At 45.6% G+C, this 27,994-nt stretch overlaps 1 protein-coding gene across 1 annotated transcript; it reads right to left on the bottom strand.

Moving 5' to 3' along the window:
• Nucleotides 1-27,945, bottom strand: TRAF6 (TNF receptor associated factor 6). Its single transcript, XM_028736005.2, has 7 exons — nt 27,674-27,945; nt 12,605-12,940; nt 11,190-11,340; nt 9,558-9,716; nt 7,967-8,038; nt 5,832-5,909; nt 1-4,418 (listed from the first exon to the last, which is right to left on the bottom strand). The coding sequence occupies exons 2-7, from the start codon at nt 12,910-12,912 to the stop codon at nt 3,579-3,581; spliced, it is 1,608 nt and encodes a 535-aa protein (XP_028591838.2). The 5' UTR covers nt 12,913-12,940; nt 27,674-27,945; the 3' UTR covers nt 1-3,578.
• Nucleotides 27,946-27,994: the final 49 nt, after the last annotated feature.

The raw sequence follows: 27,994 nt of genomic DNA, 5'->3' as shown, positions 1-27,994 counted from the left end.
TGAATAGTATAATGGCTTTATTAGTTTATCAATACTATATACAGGCTTCTGCATGAGTTACAAAATAGATTAAGTATTCTTCCAAGAAACTAGTAGAATTGACACTATTTGACAATATTTTAGTGCATCCTTATCACCCGTAACGCAGATCTGTTGTGCTGTATCAGTGTTAGGCCAGTTACGGCAAAGAGAAACCATCTCTCCATGGAAAAGGCTCCACCTGCCAGTGTTTCATGGAATGTGTGCCTGTCCCTAACTGGTTGCTCCTATATCTCATCAGGGAAAACAAAACCCAAACCCTCAGTAGTATATAAAGCCTCTTTCCAAACCCTTAAGCTCTTGCACCCCACCAAAAATGTAGGAAGTAGCCATCAGGTGTGCTCAAACTCAGGACGAAAGGGAGAAATGTGCTAAGAGGAAGGCACGTTTGGTAAAGGCTCAACTGTGGTCAACTCCCGCCCGGAAACCTATGTCCCCACTGTGGAAGGATGTGTGGATCCAGAATTGGCCTCCACACTCACTTATGGACTCATTGTTAAGACCGTGTTCATGGAAGACAATCTTACTCGGCTACGAGGGATCGCCAAAGAAGAAGAAAATACTAAAGTGACTGAATTTAAGATGTTTCAGTTCTCGAAGGCAACATACCCTTTTCAAATATATCTACTTATATTATGATGTGGGACAAGTGTCTTTTGCAAAGAGAGGAGCTGTCACAGTGCTGGAAAAGCACCAAGGCCATTGATGTAGCTTGGCACACGCAAGCAGAGCTCTGCATTTGCCTCCTAGGGTAAAGAAAGTGTCTCATGTCCCCACGAAGAGGTTTTTCCTGCCACAGCAAGTACAGGAAACCCTGTTTGAACATGCAGGGTTTCTGGTTAGTCTGTTGTACTCCAACTTCCACTCACCCTACTTACCACTTCTAGTAAGGAAACTAGTACAGTACAGAGGCATATAAATGTCACTGTGCACAACCGGCAGTCCTCACACTACTAAACTTCATTTTCTTTGGTGGGCATCAAATGATTTCTTAGAAGGAACTCCAAAGCAATGCACATATAAAACACTGAAAAACAGAGTCCTGCTCCCTGACTTAACAATCAAAATAAACATGAAATAAAAGGAAGGAAGGCATTAAGTCTCACTGAGTTCAAAGGGGCTTGTTCCTATATTCCCAGAATCTAGGGTATACAGCTATAGGGGTAGTTATTTATTTACCAAAAAAAACCTCCACAACCAACATGAACTCTGGTTGTAAGCAGGGAACACAAACTAATGCAACATTTAAATACTAAAAATCTGGAAATCTACAGTTCCTTTTCACAAGACAAAGAGGCAGTACATAGCAATATCTAGTTTATAAACTGGCACTTATGTTTTTGCTCATATGGCTCTTTGAATCTTCAGTATAGGCAAAATTTTATTTTTTCCGAAAAGGTTCCATAGGTCCCTGTTTCCAAAGATGCATCTCTTCTACAATAAATAAGTTAAGCAGAAAGTAGACGGCGAAGGGGATCTGATATACCAGCCAATGGGCCAATCTTAACTGTTTACCTCAATTTACACAAAGGAAGCTTTAAAATGCTTCCTTTCATGACATGTTTATATCGATCCCAAAGGAATCCTAGTGCCACCACGTATTTTGAGAACTGTGCTCTCTCTCTCACACCCCCCCTCAAAATTTGCCAGTGCCTTCCTATTGACAGTAAATCCTCTTTGCTGTTAAAAAACCCATTTTACTCATTCAGGATGCCCATCTTCTAGGGCTGAGAGCCAATGAAAGACCAAGCTGTCACAGTGATGGCCACCAACTTGGGTGGTTTTGAAAGAGAAGAGGGCAATCAATGGCTGTGCTCTGACACCACAGTTGGAGGCAGCAATGCTGCTGAATATCAGTTCCTGGAAGCCACAGGAAGAGAGAATGCACTTCTGTCTGAATCCTGCTTGGGGGTTTCCCACAGGCATCGGTTTGGCCACTGTGAGTACAGGATGTTGAACGACATGGGCCACTGGCCTGAACCAGCAAGTTCTTATCATAGTATGGCTTTATACACATTGGTAGAGGGCTTTGAATTCTTAAGTGAGCAATACTGAGGATGCCTTTACAATGAATCCCTCATTTATGACCAGAATGGCACATTTCTAGACATCTCTGTGTTAATGTCACATAGCTATTGTTGAGAGTGCTACAATCACCCACAACCTTTTCTATCAGCACCAATGAATTTTGTTCACAGACTTCTTACAGAAGACAACTTTCACAGGATATACCAGTCAAATAACACCGACATGAGAGCGTGTACCAGCTTAGCCCCATTCTATTTTGATTACTATGCACAGGTCAGAACTATGGACAGAAAATTTCCCTAACACTCTTCAATTTTAGCCTCAGATACAACACTCTTGACCCTAATCTGATCAGCTGATTTGTAGTTGTGGAGAACAGCCTTTACCAAAGGTGTCGTGGACATTGAAGAAGCATGAACTCAGAGCGAAAAGGAAAAACGAGGTAAGAGGAAGGCACATTTGGCAAACCCTCACCATGATCAACTCCCACCCAGAAACCAATGTCCCCACTGTGGAAGGATGTGTGGATCCAGAATTGGCCTCCAAAGTCACTTATGGATTCACTGTTAAGACCGTGTTCATGGAAGACAATCTTACTCGTCTACAAGTGATCGCCAAAGAAGAAAGAAGATACTTTCAAGTACAAAACAAGACATGTTTGCACACTTATAGAATTTTCTGTCACCACTACAAGGGCAAAAATACAGCTGGATCAGAGATACAACAAAAAGAAGACACAATGGGAAGGCAAAAGGCTGAAGACAAAGATGCCTGGAGATCTCATCAGTCAGTTAACCACACTTAAAATCATTTAAGCTTCTCTAGGGCAGCGCCACACTGAGCTTTTTGATAGATCAAAAACTTCTACACATTCCACCATACTAGCAGCTGTTGAGAATGGATTCTCAATACAAAATTCCATGGGAAGGGAAGTGATAAAAGTGAAGACAACCAATTTACAGCTCAAGCTCACTGAGGTTTGCAAAAAGGTGCGTGGCAAACAGAGAACCAACATTCCTGCCTAGGGTTATTGACAGCGTATCAATGAAGTTATAGGTGTGCTTGCTTTCTGCTATGATACTCCCAAGGCTTATTTAGTAGGTTTGTCCTGGTTCAAAATCTAGTCTTGGCTGAAAGTCCCCAGCAAGCTACCAGGTTAAGCAGTCAAATAATTCAGCTCCTTTGAGATGTATACACCAAGGTAAAGCAACCATCAAATAAAAAGCAGAATCTGACCAAGCTTCTGCTATCCTAAAAATGGTACTGCATAGTTTTTATTAACTTTTGGTAACATACCCGTCATAGCAGTTATTTAGCTTACTTATTTAGACCACCAGGACGCCGTCTTTACCACTTTGAATACAAATAACTCTAAGAGGAAACACTTTCCATGCTCTGAAATGGCAGTTTTGGTTCTGCTTCAAGGATCTGCCATTCTGATGAATCTCTTTATTCATCTGCAGCCCTTATCACAGTTGACCAGCAAAAGCTCAAGCCTGAAGCATGGTGGCCTATGCCGCCCCATCAGTACTACGAGGCTGAAAACCCTCCCTTCGGAGACTGTTTAAGTCTAAGCGTGTTATGACCTCACAGCGCACTAGGATACTATCGTCCTTTATATAGGTTTTTTGTTTTAGCGCCTGCAACTGCATAAACGTCACATATCCAAAGCCTTTTGGGTTGCGGTCGACCATGGGGCGCTGGAAAGCAAGCAGCTCGGGCTTGGTATCCATCACTTCCTCGTGGTTGTGCCTTGACGATCCTTCTGACTGATCCAGGATAGAAAGCCGTATGGTGCCTTGGAAGGGCCAAGGCAGGTGGCTGTCATATTGCCCTTGCATCGTATGAACAAAAAGGGAAATATAGTTGGCACAGCGCTGTGCATTCGGGGACTGGATATGCAGCCGCAAGCAGAGTTTGTAGCCGGGTTTCCCTGTGTAGAAGCCTGGGCTGTGGATTACAACAGGCCTATCTTCCTCCTGCGCTCTCAAGTAAACACTGAAATTCTCAATCTTCCACAGGAAAATACCATTACACTGCTGTGATTCCACTTCTGCGACTTTTTCCTCCAGATTTCGGATAGTGCGTTTGAGATCTCTCATCTGGTTGTTTTGTGTCTCCATCTTTGCTATGAGTTCTCGGATCTGGTGATCTTGCCTTACCAAGCGACCTTCCAGTTGTTGAATCGTCTCCTTGAAGTTGTGGACCTCTGGGCTACATTCACAGGAAGGTGATGGGTCATATGGGATAGCGCCATGGAAATTAGTGATATTCAGGAGAGTCTGAGCCATCATTCTCATATGGACTGGGGTGAACTCCTGCATATGCCGTGCCAACTCATTTCTCTGCATCTGTAATTAAATAAAGGCACATAGTTCCATAAGCATTTCCTTTGACTAAAGTCAAGCACTGAGCCTTAATGGGCAAGGAAAAAACCACTGTGTTTAAAAGCAGAACTGGCTTAATCTTCCAGTGATTGTCTGAAACAGGAATTGAAAAACTGAACAAAGAGCAATATTATTATTTGAAAAACTGAACAGAATGCCAAGTGTTACTACTGCACTGTTCAGATGCCTTTATTGGAAAGCAATTTAAGGCTTTGGAGAAAAAATTCTCAATACAGATTTTCTGCACAAACCTGTGTCACTGCTGATCTAAATGAATGGCGAGATCAGGATTATACCATGTGCTACCTGCTTCCAAGTTCAGGCAGATCACCTTATTTCACAGCACATTTGGAAGGTCCTCGTATTGTAAAGCTTAATTTTATATGTCATCAGGGGATGATGAACACCATGCAGAAAGCTACCATGTTGGCATTTTTCAGAGATGGGGAATATGTAGCCTTCCATACCCTTTTCAACAGGGCTCACGTGTTCAGATTTAGATGTTACGGAGAAACAGAGGTAGGTATCATGAGTGCATTAATGGCACCTCCATCGCCTGCAATATCCCAATGACCACTCTCAACAGCTTCAGTATAGTTGCTAAATAGCACTGAGGACAGGATGGTACCCTGTGCCACGGCCAACGGACCACAAAATAACCACCCAGTATTACTATTGGAGGGACGCGGGTGGCGCTGTGGGTAAAAGCCTCAGCGCCTAGGGCTTGCCGATCAAAAGGTCGGCGGTTCGAATCCCTGCGGCGGGGTGCGCTCCCGCTGCTCGGTCCCAGCGCCTGCCAACCTAGCAGTTTGAAAGCACCTCAAAGTGCAAGTAGATAAATAGGGACTGCTTACTGGCGGGAAGGTAAACGGCGTTTCCGTGTGCTGCGCTGGCTCGCCAGATGCAGCTTTGTCACGCTGGCCACGTGACCTGGAAGTGTCTCCGGACAGCGCTGGCCCCCGGCCTCTTGAGTGAGATGGGCGCACAACCCTAGAGTCTGTCAAGACTGGCCCGTACGGGCAGGGGTACCTTTACCTTTACCTTATTACTATTGGAAACTAAACCCGGAAATAGAACCACAACGACTGCAGAACAGTGCCCCAAATGCCCATCTCACAGAACTGGTTCAGAAAGATATTATGGCAAATGATGTCTTCCCTGCCCTCATCACCATTGCAGGAGGCAGGATTACGTGTTCTCCCTTGTGCTTGGTTGGATTTGCAACATGTCTTTTGCCGCTTGTGCTTTACCCATAATCCAGCCCATTTCATTGCTCAGAGGCCTCTGGTACACCAAGGGGGAAAAGAGGCTTTTGGGGCAATAAAGTATCAATACAAAATTCAACCAAGTAAGAAGCAAATAGAAGTGTTGGCTTACTTTTTCTGGACATCCAAAGGGGCTGTATGTACACGGTACTGGAGCAGTTGGGCAATCGTTATCGTAGTGATTAGGAAGCTAAAGACGGATGGAGAGAGGACACTGTAATTTTCAGTTTGTAAAGTGCAGAAATCAACAATTATAAGAAACAATAATCAGTGGCCTACATATAGAGTATATAGGGCGATATACAACTAAGTCATGTTCAGAGCAGACCCACTGAAGACCATTGATTTCAACACCCAGAGTGCGACTAATATGGGATCTTCTCCACACCACAACATCACCACCACCAACAGTGTGTAATTGCACATTAACATTTTGGCCCACAAAGCTTGATGCTGAGAAAAATCTGTTTGCTAGTTTATAGCATATGCCATAGGTTATTTTATTTACTTAAGATTCCCAAGATGACCTTCAACTGAAATTTCTAAGGCAATTAACAAAGTAATACAATGCAAAAGGTAATTTAAGGCTGCAAATCTTATACTCGCTTATTTGGGAGCAAGCCCCACTGAAATCAATGAGACTTACTCCGGAGTTGACATACACAGATTTGGACTGTTATAATCCTACAAGTGAATCAAAATTAAAATTATTTTTTTTAAAAAAATGGGGCTGCCTCTGAAGAAGGCAGAAACTCAGAAGACCGTTCCTCAGAGTGGCTGGAGAAACCCAGCCAGACTGGCACGGTATAAATAATAATAAAAATATTATTAAACTTCAGTTGGTGCAGAATTTAGTGGGCAGGTTAAGACGGTTTGAGCATATAACACCATTTCTGGCTTGACTGCACTGGCTGCCAATCAATTTCCAGGCCCAATTCAATGTGATGGTTTTCACCTATAAAGCCTTAAATGGCTCAGGGTCACAATACCTCAAAGACCACCTTTCCCATATAAACCAACCCAAACCCTGCAGTCATCATCTGAAGCCCCTCTTTATGTGTCTCCTGTGATAGGTTCAGAGGGCAGCAACATGATAATGGGCCTTTTCTGCAGTGGCTCCTTGCTTGGGGAATGCTCTCCCAAGGGAGGCTTCCCTGGCACCTTTGTTACATATAATAATAATAATAATAATAATAATAATAATAATAATAATAATAATAATTTATTTATACCCTGCCCATCTGGCTGGGTTTCCCCAGCCACTCTGGGCGGCTTCCAACAAAACACTAAAATACAATAACCTATTAAACATTAAAAGCTTCCCTAAACAGGGCTGCCTTCAGATGTCTTCTAAAAGTTTGGTAGTTATTTTTCTCTTTGACGTCTGGTGGGAGGGTGTTCCACAGGGTGGGCGCCACCACCGAGAAGGCCCTCTGCCTGGTTCCCTGTAACTTGGCTTCTCGCAGGGAGGGAACTGCCAGAAGGCCCTCGGAGCTGGACCTCAGTGTCTGGGCAGAACGATGGGGGTGGAGACGCTCCTTCAGGTATACAGGACCGAGGCCATTTAGGGCTTTCAAGGTCAGCACCAACACTTTGAATTGTGCTCAGAAACGTACTGGGAGCCAATTTAGGTCTTTCAAGACCGGTGTTATATGGTCTCGGCGGCCGCTCCCAGTCACCAGTCTAGCTGCTGCATTCTGGATTAGCTGTAGTTTCCGGGACACCTTCAAAGGTAGCCCCACATAGAGCGCATTGCAGTAGTCCAAGCGAGCGATAACTAGAGCATGCACCACTCTGGTGAGACAGTCTACATATCTTTAGGAATGAGGCAAAAATATTCTTCCTGGCCTTTGGCTAAATAAACAATCTATGGCCTTTTAAACTGGGAGGAGGAGTTACTGTGTTTGTTTGTTATTATGCTGTTTATATTTTTGTTTTTATATTGTAAATTGCCCTGTGGTATTTGGATGGAGGGCAGTATAGAAAATTTTAAAATATAAAATAAAAATAAATAAAATTAGTCTATTTGTTTTTGTAAGTTGATGGTAAATGCAAGAAACTTTTCTTGCTATTTGGCATTCCTACATTCAGTTCTCCATATTGTTTTAAAATTATTATCTGCCTGTCCGTATTTCTATGTCACGAGGGGCGCATAAATGACAAACTATTAAAATAAAGAAATTAACTTATTGACACAAGTCAAACCACAACAAGACTACCTTGCTATCAAACAAGAAAGCTTCTTACCTGTTCTCTGATTAGCACTGTATTGCAGTATTCACAGCAGACATTTGCTAAAAGGCACATCTGGTCATGAACCTTCATTTCACCAAAACCAGAAAGTAAACAATAATTAATTGCACCGAAAGGGGACTAATAGATCACTAACATTGTGACTCTTCTCTCTCAAATCCCATCTTTGCATTAGAGAAAACAATAAGACCCAGGGAGCAACTTTGAGTTCATTTCCTTGAAAGAGCACTAATTCAGGAGGTGCACACGTATCTAGTCAGCAGACCTTTGTAGAACATGGTTAAATGATATTAAGACCAGCAGGTCCTTGGTGTTTTGAAACCTGTGTTTTCTTGTTGTCACTAAGTAGTGGTCCAGAAGTCTATTTTGCTACATAGCCTTACGGCCTCATGAGTGTCTTTAGCCTATAAGAACAGTAGCATAATCCAGCAAGGAAGGACTTCACATGTACTCTGGCTAATCTATGGAGGATATTATGTGGAAGGCACAAAAGGAAGATTAAAAAGACAAAACAAAAACAAAACCTTAGAAACCTACTTTTCTAACAAAAGGAAAGCAATGGGGAGCTTTGGACCCTCGTACTTACAGGACCGCCTCTCCCGGTCTGCCCCGCAGAGGACCTTAAGGTCCATAAACAGCAACACCCTAGAGGTCCCGGGCCCTAAGGAAGTCAAATTAGCCTCAACCAGAGGCAGGGCCTTTTCAGCACTGGCCCCGGCCTGGTGGAACGCTCTGTCTCATGAGACCAGGGTCCTGCAGGATCTGATTTCTTTCCGCAGGGCCTGTAAGACAGAGTTGTTCCGCCTGGCTTTTGGCCTGGAATCAACTTGATCCCCTCCCCTTCTTTCCTTTTTCCTTTCCCCTTCTGTGATGGAACTCCTATTTGGGGACTTCCTTGGCTTTTTTCCTGGCCCACGTAGGACCAGTCTGGATAGTTGGCCTTGGTGAAGACTTGACGTTTTCATCCCAAAAAAAGGTTTTGATTTGAGTTCCTACTGAAATGAGGCTGCATTTTAATGTTGTATTTGAATCTTGTTTTCAAGTTGTATTTCAATCAATTGTTTTTATACCTGGTGTTGGCCGCCCTGAGGGTGGGATATAAATAAAATTTATTATTGATTGATTGATTCACACTTTGATTAATTTTTTCTGGGGCTAGACCTGATCAGCAGACCACCAGCTGAGAATCTTGGGAGAAAACACATTGCAAAAAAGTAAGTTCAAAATGCCAGAAGTCCAGGTTCAGTTTCAAACTAACAGGGTAAACTGCTTGAGAGATGGAACTGGGACGTGTGGATTTATTTATTTTAAGGCAAATTTTAAAAAACCCGAGATTTATATAAGAAAATAAAAATTCAGCTGCTTGTGAGGGGTGGGGGGAAATAAGTAAAAAGAAAATCACTTGGTGAAATCTTTGTGAATATCATATAGAAGGGTGTTCTCACAACTGTAAAATACTGACACCATTATCAGACAAGACAGGAAGAAAAAAATATTTCTAATTTTAGCAAACGTTTGTTAAATATGCTTCATTTAAATAAACAAACACAACTGTTCTGATTAAGCTGCATACTTTGAAACTTACCTCTTTTTCTTCATAAGGCATCCACACGGCACAGTTTGGACAGGAGGTTTGTCGTCGTGGACATTCTTGCTTTATATGATCCTGTATCTGATTCTTTTGGAAAATGGCATGGCACTGGGGACATTTCTCTGGAGCAAAGCCGCAATGCAGCTCATGGTCCTGTGGAAGAAAATGAGATTTGCGAATGAGAACTTCCTGACAGTAAGAGCTGTTTGACAGTGGAATTTGCTGCCAAGGAGTGTGGTGGAGTCTCCTTCTTTGGAGGTCTTTAAGCAGAGGCTTGACAACCATATGTCAGGAGTGCTCTGATGGTGTTTCCTGCTTGGCAGGGGGTTGGACTCGATGGCCCTTGTGGTCTCTTCCAACTCTATGATTCTATGATTCTATGATATCAAATAGCAATTTAGCCTATAAACTTACACAAAATGATTCTGAAGCAGACTTAAAATATAGACTGAAGATCGTGGTAGCCAATCTGAGGCAAGTGTCTTCATGTCAATTACTCCCATGGTTTGGGGTGCAAAAAATAAAATAAAAAAGTATGTTCAAGTTGAATTCAGCTAAGACTTGTAAATAGCCACTTGGTGAGATCAAGCAATTCTGGGTGAGTAGACTGGAAAGCTTTTAAGAGCCGAAGAGAAAGGGTCCCTCCAACCTGGTTTTTCATGGAAGCTACAAAGAACTTTGCACAGGATAAGTGGGCTGTCAAGCTAGTAACTTTTCCAGATTTTCTGTTTTGCGAAGTTGTATGAGGCTAGACAGACTGAGGTAGCTGCCTCAACAATCCATTTTAGGGTCATGAAAGGGCAGCAAATTGTTAGTTGTTTAATTTATTATTGTTGTGTTTTACTGCCAGGGAAGAGAAATTATTAATTATATTGTTTATATGGAGGGAAGTGGGTTCCCCCTTCAATTTCTGGATTTCCAAGTTTAGTCCATAACTGCTTCTAATTCAAGGGCTGCCTCAAAAATTCAGATTTCTTACATGAAAGTACAGGTATACATAACTTCTCAATATTCATGCAACCATGATCCGCACAGATTTCACAGCTTCCTCAATTAAAGTACTTTAGAAAATGTGGCACTTTTGCAATAGGGCAGATCAGATCTGTTTATTATATTTTAAGAGAAACAGACTTTGCAAAATCAACAATATGCTTAACACCAATCAAACATGCTACAGTACAGCACTGACAGGTGCTACTGCAATAACAGCTAAAGCATGTCCCAAACCCTCTTCACTTCTTTAATCTGATGTTCAATCATTTAGGACAGCACGAGCTATTCACGCGCTGTTCATGCTCCAAGGATGCTTTTAGCTATGAAATCACCCTGCAATAATAAGAACTTTGCTCATGCTCTTATGTACAAGCAATCATTTTCCCACACAAACCCTCTTCACTTCTTTAATCTGACGTTACTGGAGGGAAAAATTTGATCAACGGACCTTCCTGAAGTCACCTGGATGTCACAACTTCGCTGGGCCACAGGTGTAGCAACCATAACTACCACCATCCTAAGTGAGGGAATGGGGACAAGGTGTCCTTTGAGCTATTCCAAAAAGTCTTACGGTATGCTGACGCTGCTCAGGACTGGGCGGCAATTCTGCAAAAAGAAACCCTGAAAGCCCACCTCTAAATGCCTGAGTTCCATCTTCTGATGGCAGCCCTTGTTGGGACACTTCACCGTCAGCGATAGGATTTCCCGTTTTGCAAAGTTGTCAGGAAAGAGTTGAGTTTCGAGTAAAATTTCGTTGTCGATCGGACATTTATGACCAGCATCTCTATCAAAAAGAGCAATAATATACATCATAGAGAGGTAAACAGAATATCCAGCCTACTGTAAGCTTGCAAGTTACACACATTTAACTCGTGCTCAACCAGCTTTACACACTTGGCAAATTAAAATAAATAAAAGGGGGTGGGTGTCCAGGGGATTTTTTTTTGGCAATCCAAATTTTTTTGGCACTATTGCAACCAATGTGTTTTAACTATACACTATTTTGGCTTTAAGAGTGATCCCCAGAACCCATAATTTGCAGGTTTACTGTATATCTATTAATGCAAATTCTGTGTTTTAGTTATTCTTGCCAGTTTTGTAACATTTTATGTGCCATGTTACTTTATATATTTTTATTGATTTGTTAATAAATGTATTTGTATACTGCCTACTTGCAAAACACAAGGGCAGCGGAAAGCAACATAAAAGCATTTTTTCTGTACACTGCTGGTGAATTCTCTGAATGTAGAGTAATTTACAAATCTGGAAATAAAATAAATAACAAATAAAATTATTCTTGCAGTCATCACATCCTCCAGTTCTGGCTTGGCTCCTGCTGTATACGGCACCCCCCCCCCCAGCTCATCCCACACCATTCCAGTGGACTCAAGAACAGCTTTTTTTGTGGGGGAGGGGGAGAAGCCAGAAAGCTCCCATTGTACAGACAGAGTTCTGCTCACATTTTCCTGGATTCAACCCATTGAAGGCATCTGTAGCTGAGATAGGATATCCCAACACCCCATTCGCAAGATGGAAAACATCAAGGGTGGTAAACTGGCCATTTGGGTTACTAGTCAAGGGGAATGCTGGATCTTCCAATAATAAGGTAGCCCTCTCACTCCAAACCACCCTTATCCCTGATACTTTTAGCTTTTTAAAAATACATAAATTTTAAGAGGGAATTTGTGACACCAGATTTATGCGGCACCAGTGAAAGGCACGTTATCTTTCTAGCCGGCTTGCAACCTGGTCCATCTGTACCTAGACTTCACACTTCTTTTCTTTTAACATCCCAAGTGTAATTGGGAGCTTCCTCTTGCTTAAAACTGCACTCCATCTGACACTTTAGGCATACATGAGACAAACTGTCCAACCGATGCTTTGGAGATGGGCTACAAACTCAAGTTTACTGGCAAACTCAGTGCTGACATGGAAACGTAATCACTAACCCAGTAACTCAGAAACATGTGCAACGGTGAGTGCGATGATTTGCCCTTCATTACAGGCAATGGCTTTTAACTACTGCCGGAAGTCTACTGCTCCTTTACCTTATGGATTTGACAATGCAAGCTTTGCAGAAACGGTGTCCGCATGGTGTCTGCACTGCCTCCCGGAGAGCCATCAGGCAGATTGGGCATTCATATTTGCTTTCCAGCGGAGGGTCAAACTCCACATCATAGCCCTGGATTTCTTCCATGAAAGAGTTTGAAAGTGTCCCGCCAGTGCCATTGCTGACACTGGTGTTGATGCTTTTTTCTTTGGCTCCAGCAATGGAACAGCTGGCCATAGCTGCACAGCAGCCGCTATCCTGACCACTGGCTTCAAAGCTGCTGTTGTTACTGTGTAGCAGACTCATAGTAACAGGTAGGGGACCAGAGAGTGCTCTGTGGGCAAGAGACAGAGAGAGAGAGAGAGAGAAAATAATTAATTAGTTGTTTCAAATACCACATATTGCCTGAGCAATCACAATCCCTCTGCCACCATTATCACAATGCCGTTGTACTAATCTGTGGCGTGACCGCATTTGGAACACTGTGTACAGTTCTGGTTGCCTCACCTCAAAAATGATACAGTGGTACCTCTGGTTGCGAACGGGATCCGTTCCGGAAGCCCATTCGCAACCTGAACAGAACGCAACTCGCGTCCGCGCGTGTCCCGATTCGCCACTTCTGCGCATGATGTCATTTTGTGCATCATGCGCGAGCGGCGAAACCCGGAAGTAACCCATTCCGTCGCAACCTGAAAACGCTCAACCTCAAGCAAACGTAACATGAGGCATGACTGTATTGAAGAGTTGGAAAAGGTTGATAAAAGGGAGAACCAAAGTGATCCAAGGGGATGGAGAAACTCCTCTTACAAGTAAAGTTATAGCGTCAGGGGCAGGATTCAGGACAGATAAAATAATTCTTCACACAGTGCATAGTTAAGCGATGGAACTCAATCCCACAGAAGGCAAAGGTGGCCAACTTGGATGGCTTTGAAAGAGAAATTCACAGAAGATAAGGCGATCAATGGTTACTAGCCATGATGGCTATGCTCTGCCTCCAGGTTTGGGGACAGGAATGATCCTGAATGCCAATTATTGGGAATCCCAAGTGGAGAGTGTGCTCAGATCCCGCTTGCCCATTTCCCAGAAGAGGCATCTCACTGGCCACTGTGAGAACGGGGATCTGGACTAGATGGCCACTGGCCTGATCCAGCAGGGCTCCGCTTAAGTTCTGATTCTACTTCTATATTTTCAAGATTGCTACTTCCTGCAAGGGCCATCTTCCCAGTTGCTTTCACAACCACACAAGAACATCTTTTCAATCTGCCTCCCCCTCTCTTTAAGAGTCCAGACCACCTGTCAGTATCTACCGTCCTGGCTCTCCCTGTCTGATGAGGAACTGGAACTCATGGCTCCGGTTTTGCAGAAGTCTTTTCAAATGTGAACGGTACATAAGGCAAGTCACAGGTTGCAAGGATCTGCTGTTACATGGGAGGTCAAAGGCATGGCTAGGCACAAGCGAAGATGTCGAACCAAAAGCATTTAGTGTAACAAGCAGCTGGAGTCCCAAGACTGGGCTGGCAAACATTTACGAGTGGGCTGGCTAGGTGAAGTTTGTGCATTCAAGCACAGGCATTTCCACATCCTAGGTTATGGAAGAGGGGTGGGTGCCAGCTCAGAAATTTTGGGGTTTTGTTTTTTAGAAGACTACAGTGAAGGGACCTGCTTGATCTCAGGAGGCAGGGAGATCCCAAGTGCAGGTGCTGCCATACTAAACACTAAACTGTTACTTGGGGTAGAAAAGAAGCAAACGGTAGTCAAGAAAAACCTGGCCCATGTTTTAAAAAGGTAAAGGACCCCTGACAGTTCAGTCCAGTTGCAAACGACTCTGGGATTGTGGCGCTCATCTCGCTTTACTGGCCGAGGGAGCCGGCGTTTGTCCGCAGACAGTTTTTCCAGGTCATGTGGCCAGCATGACTAAGCCGCTTCTGGCGAAACCAGAGCAGCGCACGGAAACACTGTTTACCTTCCCACCGGAGCGGTACCTATTTATCTACTTACACTGGTATGCTTTCGAATTGCAAGGTGGCAGGAGCTGGGACCGAACAATGGGAGCTCACCCCATCACGGGGATTCGAACAGCCAACCTTCCGATTGGCAAGCCCAAGGCTCAGTGGTTTAGACCACAGCGCCACCCACGTCCCTGGCCCATGTTTTAAGCAGGCCCAAATTTCTGCTTTAAGCTCAGACATGTTTTTGCCTGCCTGGACCCTTGCTAGATCATGAGAAACAGAAAGCTTGGCAACGTTTTACTGAAGCTGAGATCATATATCTGTGTGAAGAACATGCAAGGTATGAGACTCCCTACAGGCAGCCCAGCAGCTCTGGGTGACCCTGTGCTGGAACATGAGATCAGGAAAAACTGGCAAGCTAAGCTAATGCACCAGTATGAAGGCTCATTAGAGGCTCTGAGTCACCTTCATGAGGTTCCTTGTACCCTGACAAAGCTCAAGAATATGTCACACACACCCCAAAAAACCAATTCATTTGAGATAAAGTAGAACAAAACACCTGTTTAAAAAAGTTTGCCCCTGATGTCATTTACCAACACAGAACTAAATTTTAGTGAGAAAAAGTGGTGAGAAAAGAGAATTACTTTGCATACTACTTTGTATACCCTATGAACTGGCCCCATAATCATCATCTGAGGCCCTTCTTCACGTCCCTCCTGAATGAGAGGTCCAAAGAGTGGCAACACGAGAAGAGGCCTTTTCTGTGGTGGCTCCCTGTTTGTGCAATGCTCTCCCCATGGAGGTTTGCCTGGCAACTTCATTACACATCTTTACATACCTTCTTCTCCCAGGCTTTTGGCTATTGAAACAATCTATGGCTTTATAAACTATGTGTGGGGTTATTGTTTCTTTATTATTATGGTATGCATTTTTGTGTTTTTATATTGTAAACCACCCTATGATCCTCTGAATGAAGGACGGTATGGAAATGTAATAAATGATATAATAACAACAATACTAAATTGTAGTGATTATAGGATCAGCTGCCCATTATGTAGCCTCCTGTCAGCAGCACCTCCATTCCGATACCACCTTGAGTATAAGAGGGATTATCTGCAACAAAACTAGACAGCTTCATGTTCTCAACAGAAGGTGATATACCAACAGGAAAACAACAGAAGTGGACTGGAGGGCATAAAATAAAAAAGGAAAAAATCTCAGGACTGCCTTCTGTTAACAATAACAAAACCTTTCCAAACACCTACCTGAGACAACTGTATCGATATTTCTGAAGCTGAGAATTGCCAATCAATAGCAGCAATTACTTTCTAGCACAAGAAGGTTAATGATTAAAGAGAAAAATCAAACAGCAACAATCGCTTTGTAAAACCACCACTGGCGCTTCAGCTTCTAGTATTGCACACAAATGCTTTTCTTTGTGGGAGTTTCCTGAACAGGGAGTTCTAGCTTTACTTGAAATGGTGGGGATTTTGTCTTCATGATTAATTTTATTCAGTATTTTGAAAAAGCTGGAGAATCCCACTACAACACACATAGACTTTTCCTGCCAGTACACCCTGATTTGAGGGGCAACGTTCATTTCATCAGGTGCATTAGGTTTTGTGTGCTCAATCTTGCTCAAAGTCGGAAAACTTTCTACTGCTTTTAAGGTAATGTCTTCAGTTCAGAAAAACTAGCATAATAACATTTAGACTCCAATGTGCAATATTAGCCAAATATGTTCTTCTATTACTTGAGTTTTGTTTTAAATGTATCAGCTGTTTGGGGGGGGGGGTATAAACACAATATACTGCATATAAAGGTAAAGGTAAAGGTAAAGGTACCCCTGCCCGTACGGGCCAGTCTTGTCCGACTCTAGGGTTGTGCGCTCATCTCACTCTACAGGCCGGGAGCCAGCGCTGTCCGCAGGCCACTGTGACATCGCTGCTCCGGCGAGCCTGCACCAGCGCAGCACACGGAACGCCGTTTACCTTCCCGATATAAAGCGGTACCTATTTATCTACTTGCACTTAGGGGTGCTTTCGAACTGCTAGGTGGGCAGGAGCTGGGACCGAAAGACGGGAGCTCACCCCGCCGCGGGGATTCGAACCGCCGACCATACGATCGGCAAGTCCTAGGCGAACCGCCGACCATACGATCGGCAAGTCCTAGGCACTGTGGTTTTACCCACAGCGCCACCCGCGTCCCATACTGCATATACAGGTGTCTTTTTCGCATCCCTTACCATAATGCAAGCAGTGTTACAAACTCAGATATATAAGCTAGGAGTCAAATGGCTTCCTAAACCAAGGTTAGGCGCCAAAACGGAATATCTAGTTGCCATTTTTGGGCAGGAATAAAGTCTTCATTTTTCAAATTTTGGATTAACTGTGATTGATTCTCAGTTCAGAAGACAACCTTGAGAAGTCTCTGGATCCAGGGACAGTCCACATACATGGCCTACCCCAAGCTCTTTTTCCTAGTGGTGACTACTCTTGCTCAGGCTGCACAGAAAAAGCAAACCGGTTCCAGAAATTCATTCCGATTGGGCAGATAAAATTTAACTGATCAAATTCTACAGGATGGGGTGCTAGTGTATGAAAACAGTCCAGATCCAACGATCCCCAGGCATGCACCTCAAGATGGTGGAGATGTCAGGCGCCATTCTGGTGCCCAGGAATGTTCACTTGGTTGCAAATGATCGAAATCCAGGAGCAAAATGCACCTCACGCCTGCTAATTTCGAACACTGGCAGCAAGTAACCTGCCTCCCTTCTTTTGAATTCTGGAGACAGCAGCTTTCAGTTTCTTACTCCTTGTGGCGTATTTGAGACTTAGGTAAAAAAGGTAACAGTAAAGGATCTCTGGACAGTTAACTCCAGTCAAAGGCAACTATGGGGGGCGGTGCTCATCCCGCTTCAGGCCAAGGGAGGCAGTGTTTGTCCGCAGTAGCTGTTCTGGGTCATGTGCCCAGCATGACTAAACCGCTTCTGGTGCAACAGGACACTGTGACGAGTGCCAGAATGCATGGAAACACTGTTTTCCTTCCTGCCACAGTGATACCTATTTATCTACTCGCACTGGTATGCTTTCAAACTGCTAGGTTGGCAGGAGCTGGGACAGAGAAACAGGAGCTTACCACTGTCGAGTGGATTCGAACTGCCAACCTTCCGATCGGCAAACCCAAGAGGCTCAGTGGTTTAGACCACAGAGCCACCCACTCTTGTATTTGAGACTAGATTGTATTGGCCCACCACTGTCTATCAGGCCACACTAGTAGACTGCAAAACCCCTTGTGCACAGAAGCAATCTTAATCTACCACTGTGAAATGTTGAAAGGTCTCAAGAATAACCTCCTGTTACACGAATGAAGACGGCCCAGCACTGCCCAAATTTTTTTAGAAACCAAATACATACAGAGGTACCTCGGGTTAAGTACTTAACTCGTTCCGGAGGTCCGTTCTTAACCTGAAACTGTTCTTAACCTGAAGCACCACTTTAACTAATGGGGCCTCCTGCTGCTGCCACGCCGCCAGAGCACGATTTCTGTTCTCATCCTGAAGCAAAGTTCTTAACCTGAAGCACTATTTCTGGGTTAGCGGAGTCTGTAACCTGAAGTGTATGTAACCTGAAGCGTATGTAACCCGAGGTACCACTGTACTGTGATTTTTAAATGGACAGTATAATTTTTCAGGTTGGACCTGGGTAACGTCACGTCAAAGTCATGTTTCTGGTTTGCCATCTTGATTCAAAATGGTGCTTTGTCCAAATGTCAACAAATGTTGCCACCTTCATCTCAGGAACCCTCATGCCAACTTTGGTGATAATGTCTGAAGAGGCTGCCAAACCTATGAAGGCAAAGTTAGACCAAGGTGGCGATTAGGCCTGCCATCTTAACTCAAAATGGGAGTTGGTAACCCAACCTCAACCCCATCTCAGGAACCCTCATGCAGAGTCTGCCAATGATACCTCAAAAGGCGTCCAAACTCATAAACAAAGGGACAAACCATTGTCCAAAATACACAGTAGATGAAGCAGCCCTCTTTCTCCAAGATGGTAGATAAGAGAGCCCAGGCAGAATCCTAACTACACAGCAGTGTATCGGAAAGTCAGTATGATTAGCTTTAATTTATGTTTGTGGCTATTACCAATGAGGGAAATCCCCAGCTTTGTTTAAAGAAGCACCTGAAAGTGTTAGGCAAGTTTCAGTTTGTGTTTCAGATAAACAAGGAAACTGAATACAGCTTTATGCATGTAGGTCTTGTGCCTAATGCATTTAAAATGTTTCAGGGATTATGGTCTGTTTAGTGTGTTCCTTTCCATTTCAGCATTCATATACTAATCTAAGCCAGTAAGCAAACATCTCTTATCAGGTTAATTCATGAAAGCTGCATACACAATATGATTTATAAAGAAATCGCAAGGCAGAGATCAAATTTGAAAGAAAAGGAATCAAGAAAATTAAATATCCTATTCCAGATATCCTCATTGTTACCAACATTAATTAAAGAGGAACGAATGGATAGAGCATTTCATTCATTAGTTATCTGATATCCTGAGTACTAAACAGATGTCCTCCAAATAATTCTGCCCACTTTGACCTGGGATGGGGAACTAGGTCTGGTCAACGGGCCAGAACCTTATCTTCACCATGGCCCAACTTTGCCTACTGGGTGCTGATCATCAGTCAGAGGGAGACTTTTTGAAGCCTCTGCTGAGGGAAAATACTCTTTCCCTCTGCTGAGAAAGCAGTGTGCATTCAAAGAACTGGGGGAAGCACTTTTGACTACAAACTGCTTCCTTTGGAAAGGAAAAAATGTTCCATTTTAAAAGCTGCTTTAAGAACTGGAAGCTTCCAAACCACCTAACAATCAGCTGATTGCTTTTGCGAGCCCTGTACTTAGTGCTTCTTAAGTGTGCTAGCAAAGCGCTTCTGAAGTGCCAATTGCTGGGTTCTTGGGAAGCACTGTGCAAGCACTTTTCATCCAAGCTTCACCTGTACCTGCACAGCAAGTGAACGTGGTCTGGCTGAAATGGCCGCTGGGCAAAATGGAGAGGCTGGTGGGCTTAAGGAGATCCGTAAGTCACAGAATTCCCATCCCTGACTTGAATAACCACTTTAAGCGTTACAGGTCTATTACTAGAAAGAATGGGAATGAATCCCCTCTTTTAAAGAACATTTATACCAGAGGAATATGGCCCAACTGTAAGGCCCCCAGGTCTTTTCCGAGGCCACACCCCTTCACCCAATGCCTCTTGCTTGCTTGGACAGAGGATTGAGAGATGTTGATGTATGGTTGGGAATAGGGATATAGCTTCCTGTACAAAGAGTCGTAGTGGGACGCGGGTGGTGCTGTGGGTTAAACCACAGAGCCTAGGACTAGCTAACCTAGCAGCTCAAAAGCACGTCAAAGTGCAAGTAGATAATTAGGTACCCCTCCGGTGGGAAGGTAAATGGCGTTTCCGTGCGCTGCTCTGGTTCGCCAGAAGCGGCTTAGTCATGCTGGCCACATGACCCAGAAGCTGTACGCTGGCTCCCTTGGCCAATAAAGCAAGATGAGCGGTGCAACCCCAGAGTCAGCCATGACTGGACCTAATGGTCAGGGGTCCCTTTACCTTTACCAAGAGTCGTATCTGTTTCTCTGCCTACTTTTGTCTCTGGCCCTGCATGCGGCTCCCAAAAGGTTGCTCACAAGATGAAAAAGGTCCACAACCCTTTATTTATACCAGTAACTATCAAAAGTTCTTATATTGGTTAAAATTAAAGACACTGCTGCCTTTACCAGCTGATTGATTTGGTTCACTTCAAAGCCATCCAGTTACTAATTTTTAGAAGACAATCAAACTATTGCTTTCTAAAATACAGTTATTAAACAGAGTGTCCACATGACATCCATTACAAGAATCTCCTACAGTACACAACAGGTTTCTCTCCTTATGCCTACACATAAATACAATATGAACTTTTTCCTACTCTTCACATTTTCCTCGTCTACAGTGCGTAGGACATCAGCTCCCACGGATTGACAAATACTTTTCAATACATTTGTAAGGTTTGTGAACTTCTGTGAAGAAGTTTCTCAAGAAGGAAATATACCTTCATAAAATCCTTATTGTAAGACCCAAGATTACAAATCAAGAGTTCCCCATTGAGAAATCAGACCTGCAAACCAGCCAAGCCACAACATGTTTCTCTCTACAAGGAGCACACCACTTCATAAAGAGTTGCAGGGAGAATGTCAGCATCCTTGAACTCAATTTGCATTCCTATTTGCCTTTATAAAGTTACTTCATGTCCCTTCCAAGATGTCTATTACTATCCTTGCCTCACTAATACTTACAAATTTAATAACCTATATTTATTCTGTCACTTGAGCCAAAAAGCAAACACCAGATACGTGCTTTCTGCATTAAAAAAAATCCTTTCATTTTACAATTTTATGCGATGGAAGTATACCAGCACGCTGTTCTTCAACAAGAAACCATAACAGATTGTGTGCCACACACAAAAGGTGTCTAAAAGCTCTTTCTTTAACCTCAAAACAATGCACAGTTTGATATTAAAATCACTGATGGCTTAAGTATGTACAACGGTACAACAATATTTAGTAGTGATCTAGGTCTTTTAAAACCTTAGCAGAGCAATCCAAATCCTAGCTGAGCACTGGAGTCACATTAGCCGGCCTAATGGTTGGGAGGACTGCACAGGAGTGGAGTTGGCTTGAGATCCAGTGGATCCTGGAACATCTCAGTGCCTCCCCCTCCCCATTTTGGGAATTTCAGTAGCCTGCCACTGACAAGGAGCCTACCATAATAATAATAATAATAATAATAATAATTTATTATTTATACCCCGCCCATCTGGCTGGGTTTCCCCAGCCACTCTGGGCGGCTTCCAAAAGAATATTAAAATACTGTGATACATCAAACATTAAAAGCTTCCCTAAACAGGGCTGCCTTCAGATGTCTTCTAAAAGTCTGGTAGTTGTTGTTCTCTTTGACATCTGGTGGGAGGGCGTTCCACAGGGAGGGCGCCACTACCGAGAAGGCCCTCTGCCTGGTTCCCTGTAACTTGGCTTCTCGCAGTGAGGGAACCGCCAGAAGGCCCTCGGTGCTGGACCTCAGTGTCCGGGTAGAACGATGGGGGTGGAGACGCTCCTTCAGGTATACTGGACCGAGGCCGTTTAGGGCTTTAAAGGTCAGCACCAACACTTTGAATTGTGCTCGGAAACGTACTGGGAGCCAATGTAGGTCTTTCAAGACCGGTGTTATATGGTCTCGGCGGCCGTTCCCAGTCACCAGTCTGGCTGCTGCATTCTGGATTAGTTGTAGTTTCCGGGTCACCTTCAAAGGTAGCCCCACGTAGAGCGCATTGCAGTAGTCCAAGCGGGAGATAACCAGAGCATGCACCACTCTGGCGAGGCAGTCCGCGGGCAGATAGGGTCTCAGCCTACGTACCAGATGGAGCTGGTACACAGCTGCCCTGGACACGGATTTAACCTGTGCCTCCATGGACAGCTGTGAGTCCAAAATGACTCCCAGGCTGCGCACCTGGTCCTTCAGGGGCACGGTTACCCCATTCAGGACCAGGGAATCCTCCACACCTGCCCGCCTCCTGTCCCCCAGAAACAGTACTTCTGTCTTGTCAGGATTCAATCTCAATCTGTTTGCCGCCATCCATCCTCCAACCGCCTCCAGACACTCACACAGGACCGTCACCGCCTTCACTGGTTCTGATTTGAAAGAAAGGTAGAGCTGGGTATCATCTGCATACTGATGAACACCCAGCCCAAACCCCCTGATGATCTCTCCCAGCGGCTGCATGTAGATGTTGAAAAGCATAGGGGAGAGGACAGAACCCTGAGGCACCCCACAAGTGAGAGCCCAGGGGTCTGAACACTCATCCCCCACCACCACTTTCTGAACACGGCCCAGGAGGAAGGAGCGGAACCACTGTATGACAGTACCCCCAGCTCCCAGCCCCTCAAGACGGTCCAGAAGGATGTTATGGTCGATGGTATCAAATGCCGCTGAGAGATCCAGCAGAACTAGGAAACAGCTCTCACCTTTGTCCCTAGCCCGCCGGAGATCATCAACCAGTGCGACCAAGGCAGTTTCAGTCCCGTGATGAGGCCTGAATCCCGATTGGAAGGGATCCAAATGGTCCGCTTCTTCCAGGCGTGCCTGGAGTTGTTCAGCAACCACTCGCTCAATCACCTTGCCCAAGAATGGAAGATTTGAGACTGGGCGATAGTTGGCCATCGTGGCCGCATCTAAAGATGGTTTTTTAAGAAGCGGTTTAATAACCGCCTCTTTCAACGGGTCTGGGAAGGTTCCCTCACGGAGGGAAGCATTCACCACCCCACGAAGCCCATCGCCCAGCCCTTCCCGGCTAGCTTTTATAAGCCAGGATGGGCAAGGATCCAGGAGACAGGTGGTTGGTTTCACTCGTCCAAGCAGCCTGTCCACATCCTCGGAGGTAACAGATTGGAATTGATCCCACGCAATTTGACTAGACAGGACTCTAGCACTCTCCCGCCCTGGCCCTGCTCCCACGGTGGCGTCTACCTCTTCCCGAATCTGAGCGACTTTATCTGCAAAAAACTTTGCAAAATCATTGCAGGAGATCATGTGGCCCGTACTAGGCCCCGATGTAGCAGGTGGTTCCGCTAAATTGCGGACCACCTGAAAAAGTCTCCTGCTGCTGTTTTCTGCAGATGCAATAGAGGCGGCGAAGAAGGCCTTCTTCGCCGTCGCTACCGCCACTTGGTAGGCTCGACACTGAGCTCTAACCTGTGTCCGGTCAGCTTCAGAATGGGTCATCCGCCACCGGCGCTCTAGCCGTCTCAACGATTGTTTCATTGCCCTCAGATCCGTGGAAAACCACGGGGCTGTCCGGGCTCCATGCAATCGGAGAGGGCGCTTCGGAGCCAAACAGTCAATAGCCCTGGTTAACTCCACATTCCAGCGGGCCACCAGGGAATCAGCTGAAAGGCCATCAACATGGGATAAAGCATCCCCTACCACTCTCTGGAAGCCATTTGGTACCAGCAGTACTTCTGCCTGAAAAGGGTTCAGAACCCTTTTCGACCCATCCAAGGGCTATACACCAGCTGTGGCCAAGGCCAGAGGGAAGTGGCAGGATGCGCACTTTCACACATCAGGCAACATTCTAGCCACACAAAAGCCAGGGGCTTCTGCACTCAGGCACATGCCTCTCCAGCCTCTGCCCAGACATACAAGAGCCCTATCACAGTCCCAAGGCAGAGCCCAGCCAGGCAAAGCACTGAGGATGGTGGGGGAACAGGGCTGGTTTGCGTGTGGCCTGGCGAAGAGTCCCAAGGGCCAGATGGAGAGGCCAGAAGGGCCACATCTGGCCTGCTAGCCTTAAACTGCACATCCCTGCTATAACCTCTGGAACCCAGTGAAGGCTTACTAAGCTGCACTCAGAGTTAGGTTCCCAGTACGCTTCCGAGCACAATTCAAAGTGTTGGTGCTGGCCTTGGTCCCGTATACTAACGAGCCTTGGTCCCGTATACCTGAAAGAGCGTCTCCACCCCCATCGTTCTGCCCGGACACTGAGGTCCAGCTCCAAGGGCCTTCTGGAGGTTCCCTCCCTGTGAGAAGTGAGGTTGGAGGGAACCAGGCAGAGGGCCTTCTCGGTGGTGGCGCTTGCCCTGTGGAATGCCCTCCCATCAGATGTCAAGGAAATAAACAACTACCTGACTTTTAGAAGACATCTGAAGGCAGCCCTGTTTAGGGAAGTTTTTAATGTTTGATGTTTTATTCTGTTTTTAATCTGTTGGAAGCCGCCCAGAGTGGCTGGGGAAACCCAGCCAGATGGGCAGGGTATAAATAATATATTATTATTAATTATCATCATCATCATCATCATCATCATCATCATCATCATCATCATATTACTACTACTACTATTGGACAAACACTACACGATGCCACCCTTGGTAACTGCACAGAAACTTCATGGGGCATCAGTTTCAAACACACGTTTTACAAGAGGTCTAGTGTGTATGCTGGATTTAAATTGTTTTCTAGAAACCATGGGACTGACTTTGAACCCTTTGGAAAGCGGCTCTGGCACTACAGTGGACGCTCGGGTTGCGAACGTGATCCGTGCGATTTAGCGCTTCTGCACATGCGCGACCACCGAAACCCGGAAGCAACTCATTCCGGTACTTTCGGGTTTCGGCAGGTCCGTAACCCAAAAAAAAAACGCAACCTGGAGCGTCTGTAACCCAAGGTGTGACTGTACACAAGTTTAAGAGGCAGACCTCTCATATTCACTACCATCTCAGGGAATCAGCAGGAAATGTGTCCTAATATCTGCAGTACCAAATGTGTACTCTCTTCCCCAAGGTTTCATCAAGAGGGCAAGCTTGAGTATTTCCCAGTTGAATGGTCAATAATGTGCATAGGTACATGGGTGTAGCCGGGGGGGGCAACTGCCCCCCAATCAGTCAATAAAAATACATAGCAAACTGAGGTTTGTGTGTCCCCCCAACAAAAGGCCTGCCCCCTAACAAAATTCCTGGCTACGTCCATGCAATTGGCTAAAACTATCAGCTTCTGCCAGTTCCATCCGTTTGCTGTACTGAAATAAATAGCAGCTTTATTTTTACTCCATGCAATTTTGTTTCGGTGCTCTTTTATTGTTATTTAATTTCAAATTTTCCAAAAAATTTCATTCCTTGCTGCAAGCTAGCCCCAAGGACACGGGTACAGGCCAGACTGTTAACAATAAAATAAAATAGTTGGTCTTTAAGGTGCTACTGGAAGGAATTTTTTTGTTTTAATAAAATAAAACAGCAAGTTCTCTGTTACGACAGGCCTTATCCAGTTAGCAGCAAATGAACCACCACGCAAGCAACAAAGGATTTTTTGCTGGGTGACTGAGCAGGATCCACCAGCTTTTAATTATTTGCATAACTTTGTAAGTTCATATAAAACTTAAAAGGAATAAAAATGGAGTAATGTACCCATGTGTTTCATAGAATCATAGAACTGTGGAGCTGAAAGGGACCCAGTGAGGACCAGTGCTGAGGGCCTTCTGGCAGTTCTCTTGCTGCGAGAAGCCAAGTTACAGGGAACCAGGCAGAGGGCCTTCTCCGTAGTGACACCTGCCCTGTGGAACTCCCTCCCACCAGATGTCAAAGAGAACAACAACTACCAGACTTTTAGAGGACATCTGAAGGCAGCCCTGTTTAGGGAAGCTTTTAATGTTTAAAAGGTTATTTATTTTAATATTCTGTTGGAAGCCGCCCAGAGTGGCTGGAGAAACCCAGCCAGATGGGTGGGGTATAAATAATAAATATTTATAATTATTATAATAATTATTATGATTTAGTCCAACCCCATGCAATGCAATTTGTGTTGTTTTTAAGCCCTAGGTTTTTTACCAACCCCTAGGATGGGACGCAGGTGGCGCTGTGGGTAAAACCACAGTGCCTAGGACTTGCCGATCGTATGGTCGGCGGTTCGAATCCCCGCGGCGGGGTGAGCTCCCGTCTTTCGGTCCCAGCTCCTGCCCACCTAGCAGTTCGAAAGCACTCCCGGGTGCAAGTAGATAAATAGGGACCGCTTTCTAGCGGGAAGGTAAACGGCGTTTCCGTGTGCTGCGCTGGCTCGCCAGATGCAGCTTGTCACGCTGGCTACGTGACCCGGAAGTGTCTCCGGACAGCGCTGGCCCCCGGCCTCTTGAGTGAGATGGGCGCACAACCCCAGAGTCTGTCAAGACTGGCCCGTACGGGCAGGGGTACCTTTACCTTTACCTAGGATGGGAACAGGGCGGAAACAGACAAAACTGCCTTGATAACTATGAGCTGGACCAGGTTGGGGTATTTTTAGAAAGGAGTTTCTCACGACTCACCCTACAAACCTTTTCCCCCGCAGTTGCTCAGCTAGTCATCCAGTTTGGTTTGTGCAAAGAGGAGAACAAAACGTGACTCACCACACCCACCCAATGCATCTACAGCAGTGCTGGGCACCTCCCACTGTTTTGGGACTACAACTCCCATCATCCCTTGCTAACAGGACTAGTGGTCAGGGATGATGGGAGTTGTAGTCCCAAAACAGCTGGAGGGCCAAGTTTGGGATAATAATAATAATAATAATAATAATAATAATAATAATAATAATAATTTGTTATTTGTACCCCACCCATCTGGCTGGGTTTCCCCAGCCACTCTGGGCGGCTTCCAACAAAGATAAAAAATACACTAAAATGTCACATATTAAAAACTTCCCTGAACAGGGCTGCCTTCAGATGTCTTCTGAATGTCAGGTTGCCTGCCATAGAGGACCCGGCATGATCTGGACCAGGCATAGGCAAACTCGGCCCTCCAGATGTTTTGGGACTACAACTCCCATCATCCCTTGCTAACAGGACCAGTGGTGAGGGATGATGGGAGTTGTAGTCCCAAAACAGCTGGAAGGCCACGTTTGGGGATGCCTGCCATAGAGGACCCGGCATGATCTGGACCAGGCATAGGCAAACTCGGCCCTCCAGCTGTTTTTGGGACTACAACTCCCATCATCCCTTGCTAACAGGACCAGTGGTCAGGGATGATGGGAGTTGTAGTCCCAAAACTGCTGGAGGGCCAGTTTGGCCATCGCTGATCTACGGGGAGGGAAAGCAAATGCGAGAAAAGCCCAAAATATATATATATATAAAAGGTTTAAAGCCACATTCCATCGTCAAGAGACCCCAGATTGTTCCTTCCACATGAAAGTAACACGGCGAGGAGGCCTTGCTGGGCCTCCTCCGCCTCCACGCGCACGAAAAAGGGCGCAGAGCGATCCTGAAAGCCGGCGCAAAACAGGTCGGCGAAGGAGGAGGCGCGGCGGAACCGAAACCTCCCGAGGAGGAGGAGAAGCGAAGCCGGCGAGCGACCTTCGGGCCTGGACCCCGAAAAACGAGGCCTTGTCAGGCGAGGGCTCCCGCCCGCCCGAGCCGGGTCTCCCCGGCCGGGGAAGAGGGCGGCGTTCCTCGGCTGTCGGGACCGCGAGGAGGCGAGGCGGAAGCCATGGCCGCCAAACTGCGAGGCAAGATAGGGCGGGCAGGCGGAGAGCGCCAAGCCGGCCCGGGAAGCCGGCGCTTACCTCAGCCCGGTTACCTCAGCCCGGTCGCCGTTGCCGCCGCCGCCGCCGCCGCCTTCTTCTCGGCCAGGTGACTCGTCCTCATCTGTGGAAATGGCCCGGGCGAGAGAGAGGCGGAGGCCGGGAGAAGCCGGAGGGAAGGAAGCGGCGCAACGAGGGAGGAGTTTCCTCCGCCTCCGCCGAGCGAGAGAGCGAGGCCGAGGGGAAAGCGAAGGAGGCCGCGCGCCTCACAGCGCCGCCCCGTTTCCCTCACGGAGGGAAAGAAGACAAGGCCGAGAGTTGCGCTCTTTTCCTCAGCGCGGCGGCGGAACCCACTTTGACACA

Source organism: Podarcis muralis, chromosome 8 (assembly GCF_964188315.1).
Source record: "Podarcis muralis chromosome 8, rPodMur119.hap1.1, whole genome shotgun sequence".
In the NCBI taxonomy this organism is placed as follows: Eukaryota; Metazoa; Chordata; class Lepidosauria; order Squamata; family Lacertidae; genus Podarcis; species Podarcis muralis.
Note: the sequence above shows the minus strand (reverse complement) of the source record. Positions and strands in the feature narration are given on the sequence as shown.